Below are 5,831 nucleotides of genomic sequence, written 5' to 3'. Positions count from 1 at the left end.
CGGCGGGCGGACGCGCGCCCCCCTCAGGCCGGCTCCGAGGCCTAGCGCCGTCTTCCCGCGGACGCCATTCCTCCCCCGCCCCCCTCGCGCCCTCCCCCCCGCCCCCCCCCCCGCCAGCGGCCGCGCGCGTGCGCGCAGCTGAGCCCTGGAGCGCGCCGACCGAGCCTGCCAATCACGAGCCGCGCCCGCCCGGCCCCGCCCCTATCCACCCCGCGGCGGCAGCTCCTCGCCCGGTGCGCAGGCGCGCGGTCGGGAGCCGGACAAAGCACATCCGCCCGCGGCGGCCTAGCTAGCCAATCGCCGCCTCTCCTCTCTCGGGGCCCCGCCTTCGGGGCGTGCCCGTCTTCTGGGGCCGCTACGCTGGCTGAGGGTCTGTTGTTCCTCCGCCGTGGGCATGGCTGAGAAAGGTATATTGTACCTTCTCCCTGGGGCCGGGCTGCGTGTCAGCCCCCGGGCGTCTGTGGAGCCGGTAGAGGAGCCCTCCCCGGCGGCAGCGCGGGAGCGGGGCCTCCCTGTGGTGCGGGGTGGAGGGCTTTCTGTGGGGAGGGGGGCGGGGAAAGGAGGGGGAGGGTATGGGAAGGGGGTGAGGGGGAAGGGGGCGGGGAGGTGGCTTTCGGTGGTGGGGACCAGAGGGGAAGGGGCAAGAGTACAAGGAGGGAGGGGATGAGGAGGGGAGGAGATGGGAGGGAGGGGGAGTACATGGCTTTTTGTGGTGGAGTGGGGAGGCGGGGTGGGGATAGAGGGGGGAAGGGGCGGGGTGGATGGCTTTCTGTGGTAGGGCGGGGAGGGGACAAGGGAGGAGGGGGCGAGGGAGGAGTGGTGGGGGCGGGGAGGGTGCGGAGGAAATGGGGGTGAGGGAGACGGGGTCCTGGGATGAGATGGGGCTGGGGGAGGCTTCTACCCTGGAAAAACAAAACGGGAGTGGGCACTGCTTTCTTAGGCCTCAATTCCTGGTTCTAGGCTCGAAGCTTTTAAGATTTAAGATGTTTACGTTATTCTCACTGTATCGCTTTTGTTTACGAAATTATAACAAAAATTTTAAAAAAAATCTCGGTTAGTTTCCGTCCTCCCTGAAGTGCAGATTTTTGGAGCTACATTGCAAGAGAGCAGTGAGAGTCAGTGACACACTAGCAGGTTAATTTATTGTGCAAAAACAAAACCTTGTTACTCCGCGCATGTGGAGAGGTAAATGAAAAACTACGAAAAGAATTAGAATAAATTACAGCTATATATAATTTGGAAGAAACTGTTGGCTTTTGGTGTTTTTGTACACTAAGGAAAATTTGTGGATAAAATTAAGGCCAGTGTTGAAATAGTAACTTAATCACCATCAATGCCTTTTCCTTTTTAGAAGGAAATCAGGAGTTTGCTTCCAAGATGGAGAGCCCATCAGATTCCTCATCCACCAAGATGGAGATTCCATCAGATTCTGCATCCGCCAAGATGGAGAGCCCTTCAAATTCAACCTCCACCAAGATGGAGAGCCCATCAGATTCTGCATCCGCCAAGATGGAGAGCCCATCAGATTCAACATCCACCAAGATGGAGAGCCCATCAGATTCAACATCCACCAAGATGGAGAGCCCATCAGATTCAGCATCCGCCAAGATGGAGAGCCCTTCAAATTCAACCTCCACCAAGATGGAGAGCCCATCAGATTCTGCATCCGCCAAGATGGAGAGCCCATCAGATTCTGCATCCGCCAAGATGGAGAGCCCATCAGATTCTGCATCCGCCAAGATGGAGGTCTCATCAGATTCTACATCCACCAAGATGGAGGTCTCATCAGATTCTACATCCACCAAGATGGAGAGCCCATCAGATTCAGGATCCACCAAGATAGAGGTCTCATCAGATTCAGCATCCGCCAAGATGGAGAGCACGTCAGATTCAGCATTGACTTTATCTGACACTCTTGAGAAGAGGGAGACTCCACCATCATCCCAAACAAATAGTTCAGGAAAACAAGTATGAAAGTCTTGCTATCCACCCCCATTCTGTATTTCAAAGTATTCTGGTAGTGGCAGTTTTAAGGATACTGGAATGTGAATTAACGTATAGCCTTTGTCTAGGATCCTGTCTTTACCAGGTTTTCTTGAATAAGTTATATTCATTTTGTTGAATTTCTTAGCAGGTTCTTAAGATTCTTCAAATTTGGTCTGTATAGTATTCCTTAGGGGAAGTCTTTTCCTAAGTCTAGAAGCATTTCTAGTGCTGTAAGGCAAATACTAAGTGGCTGAATAAATACTCCTGATGACTGGGAGAAATGTCTCAGGCCTGTTTTAGGAAGTTAACCTTGAAGTAAGACTAAAGGAGTCTCTGGAAAATAGATATTGGTGATCTTGCTTGAGATTTGTGGAGACAGAAAACCACCCAGTGTACCTACTGTAGAAGTATAAAGTCTTTATTTCTAATTAGTTGATTGATTTCAAGAGTGTTTTCCTAGCTGGGCAGTGGTGGCACAAGTCTTTTTTCCCAGCACTTGGAAGGCAGAAGCAGGTGGATCTCTTGAGTTCTAAGGCCAGCCTGGTCTACAAGAGCTAGTTCCAGGATAGCCAACACTATTCAAAGAAGCCCTGTCTAGAAAAACAATGTTTTCTTACCATTTTTAATGTTCTGTGTCTTTTTCAGCCTATGAGTGGAACACTTAAAGAAAGGTTAAAGAAAACAAGGGCTTCGTCTCATTCCTTTTGTAGCGTGGTGAAGCGACTTAAAGTGGAGAACGAAGAAAATGTCGAGACCGTACCAGAGCCAGGAGTATCTTCCAAAGAGAAAAGCTGCTCGGAGGTCCAAGAAAGTGTGAAACACATAGACAGTGAATCTGAAAAAGATAGCTCGGAGAGTAAAAATACATGCAAATCTAAGTCACCTGATACTGGGTCACCCAGTGCCCTCCAAAATGATTCTGTGAGTGAGAATACTAAAGAAAGATTAAGGGAAGAAAAAGCAAAATTGACAAAGCAGGTTCAAGAGAAGGAAGAACTTCTTCGGAGATTAAAACTTGTCAAAATGTATAGAATAAAGGTGAGAAGAATTTTAGAACCATTGAATAATTTTTACATAAATTGCAGTAATTTCAGAATTTGGAAATCATTTGGTCTGATAAGCAAGAAGCTAGATAGCCAGAAAAGAAACCTATCTTACAACAGCTTTAACTGAAGTAGAAGTAATTGATTTAGAGTGAGGTAGATGAGCCCCGGTCAACACAAGCTTTTGTTCAGTACACATTTGAAGCTTTTTGGCTTTAATTTCTAGCCAGTAGCAAAGTTAGAAGGAGACATTGTTAGGAAATTCTCTGGGAACGGAAAGGAATGACAGTAGAACAATAGCCCACAGATTACAGTATAAGTGCTTTCGGGAGTGATCCTGTATCTCTGCGAAAAACGTAAGGAATTTTATTTGAGAAAACAAGATTTTAGTTTTCAGCTCCCGTAGGTTGATGTCAGTAGAGCATGGATGTTTCTAAGGGTATGACGTCTTCATCTGGATAGTTTTTGCCCATATAACACCTTATTCTTCCCCAGAACCATGGAATAAATGACTGGACAGTGTTTCTTATTTGTGCTTTTGAATTTTTGACTTTTCTAAAGGTGACTTATTTTTTAAGGTTTAAAATATTTTTAATTTGAGAACAGTTTGAGGTTTACCGAAAAATTAGGAAGCTACAACATGGTATTATATCTTAAAAGTATAGTAGTAATACAGAAGATTCTGTATTTAATATGCAAATTTCATACTTTTTTCCCCTCAAGGTTAAGATTTGCCCAGAGGTTGCAGTGCCCTTTATGCCTGGGGTAGTAGCATTTACAGCTAGACAGGAACTAATTTAGCTGCTTTGATATGATGTAAGTTAAAATGCATGACTATCTGGTTATTGATTGACTTGTTTTTTTCTGTTTCAGAATAACCTGGCTGAGTTAGAAATGTTAATAAAGAAGTGGAGGAGGTGCAGCCAGCGGCTGCTGTATGAGCTACAGTCAGTTATGTCTGAGGACGACGAGAAACTCAGCATCACCGAGCTGATCGACTACTATGGGGTAGATGAGAATGTTGTGCACTATAATAGAAGTGAAGAGGAATTTACAGGGGTTTGAAAAGTGTGTGTTTGTTTTCTTCAGGCTTTTTTTCTCTCCCTTTTGGGGTGATGGGATCATGCCCAGGGCCTCAAATGTGTTCTGTTTCTGAGTATATTCTTGTTCCCCTATGGAATATCTGTGAGAATATTAATGTGAAAAGTTTAAGTGTTTTAAAGGGAGGAAAGATGTAAGCTATTGTGGCTTAGAGAAAGGTATCTTGAACAGTTTAGGATATTCTGATACATAAACAAATTATAAAATGAAGCTTAGTATTTTGGATATGTTTGGTAAAGAAAATATTTAAGTATTAAAAAATTAAATGATGTTTAAAAGGGAGTTTGGATAATTCTGGAAACCAGGCTTAATACATTGATTTTGTGGCAAAAGCTTTTATAATCAGTGTTAAAAAGTAGTTTATTGCATGTCTAAACCTCACCTGGCCTAAATGTAACCTGCCCCTTCTCAGTTTATGAACCTTGTCTTCAGTTGCTTAATAATATCTTTTTGTCCGCTAATCTAGCAAGCAATTAAACATATATCCACAATTTTTCTCCAGATTGGTTTCTTATTTTCCTCATTTATTCAAATGGCCATCTGTTTCATACCCTTATTTCCCATGTGGAGGTGTTCTTGGTGTGAGCGATTCTCCACAGTTGCCTTCTTAGCTTCATATGTGGTGTGAATTAATTGGAAGGGTCCTCAGCCAGAAGCCTGCCTAAGTTAAATCACTAGGGTACCTGTCAGCAGTGTGTGGAGGGGTGACTGAAGTTGGCCCCGTTGCTGAGAACCTAGTGGGAAAAGCATGTTGCTGTTGCCAGAGCTATGGTATAACCTTGGGAGAAGCCAGGCTGCCGCCTTTAAGTACAGCAGGTCTGTACACACTGGTAGATGGAGGGAGAACTTTATGGGTCAGTGTCTTCCTGTCACACCCCTAACTACCACATACCATGTAAAGGTTCCCTCTTGTGAGTCTAATCTTCCTGTACATAAGGCTGTGCTACGCTTGACCTAACTAACTGTATCACTTGTTGGTAATGAATTGTAAACTACTGTGCACATAATTGCTGTTCAGCAGAAGCTGAGAGGTGTTGGCCCCGTGAACACTATCGACAGATGAGGTAAAGCACTGCACCCTTCCGAAGCACCTACCAATAACTAAACACAGTCTAGCAAGAGTCCTCCAAGCCCAGCTCAGGCCTCAAAGCTGAGGCAGCTGAGGAAGGACCACAGCTAGAGGGGTGATAAAACAAATGGCATGGGCTGTTTGGTCTGTAGCGACCAGACTTAGCCAGTGGAATTGAGGCCCACCACCGCCCAGCCCAAATTTAGATTTTTAAATTGCAGAAAAGTGGGGCATAGACCTCACTTGGAGACTATGGTAAATGATCCTGATGCGGCCACTCTGGAATGCAGCAGACCGCAGGCTGTGGAAGGGTGAGTGGACTTTTGTTTGCCAGAGTCTTTCTACAGAATTAGTATCATCTACATGAGTAGAATGAACTATTTCAAGGAAATGAGCACTTGTTTGCTGAACCCTGTTAGGGTGAAAAATGAGTTCTGCTACAATAGGTAAGGAAAATTAAAAATTTCCAAAAAACTAACAAATTTTTTACAAGCTTATGTCTTGGGGAAAATGATTTGCTTTGGTTTAATTGGTAAAGCCTCCAAAATTCTGGTAATTTTAATTGAACAAAATAAATCTTGAGTGTTTTCTGGCTGAAAAACACTGTTCTTGAATGAATACAAATATCCAAA

The 5,831-nt window shown here is 45.1% G+C and overlaps 1 protein-coding gene across 2 annotated transcripts; it reads left to right on the top strand.

Moving 5' to 3' along the window:
- Positions 1-253: 253 nt before the first annotated feature.
- Sfr1 (SWI5 dependent homologous recombination repair protein 1) lies at positions 254-4,631 on the top strand. Of its 2 annotated transcripts, XM_050145889.1 has the most exons (5): positions 254-407; positions 1,352-1,779; positions 1,813-1,968; positions 2,632-3,024; positions 3,903-4,631. In XM_050145889.1, the coding sequence occupies exons 1-5, from the start codon at positions 395-397 to the stop codon at positions 4,092-4,094; spliced, it is 1,182 nt and encodes a 393-aa protein (XP_050001846.1). In that variant the 5' UTR covers positions 254-394; the 3' UTR covers positions 4,095-4,631. The 2 variants fall into 2 exon arrangements, with proteins under 2 accessions (XP_050001846.1, XP_050001839.1); XM_050145882.1 differs by having other exon boundaries at positions 255-407; positions 1,352-1,968.
- Positions 4,632-5,831: the final 1,200 nt, after the last annotated feature.

Source organism: Alexandromys fortis, unplaced genomic scaffold (assembly GCF_014885135.2).
Source record: "Alexandromys fortis isolate MF-2015 unplaced genomic scaffold, M_Fortis_MF-2015_v1.1 scaffold_16, whole genome shotgun sequence".
NCBI lineage: Eukaryota > Metazoa > Chordata > Mammalia > Rodentia > Cricetidae > Alexandromys > Alexandromys fortis.
The sequence above is the reverse complement of the archived record's forward strand: the minus strand, read 5'-3'. Positions and strand labels throughout refer to the sequence as shown.

Coding starts and splice junctions, on each gene's coding strand:
- Sfr1 (XM_050145882.1), top strand. Junction 1,969..2,631: donor CAAATAGTTCAGGAAAACAA/GTATGAAAGTCT, acceptor TGTCTTTTTCAG/CCTATGAGTGGAACACTTAA. Junction 3,025..3,902: donor TCAAAATGTATAGAATAAAG/GTGAGAAGAATT, acceptor TTTCTGTTTCAG/AATAACCTGGCTGAGTTAGA.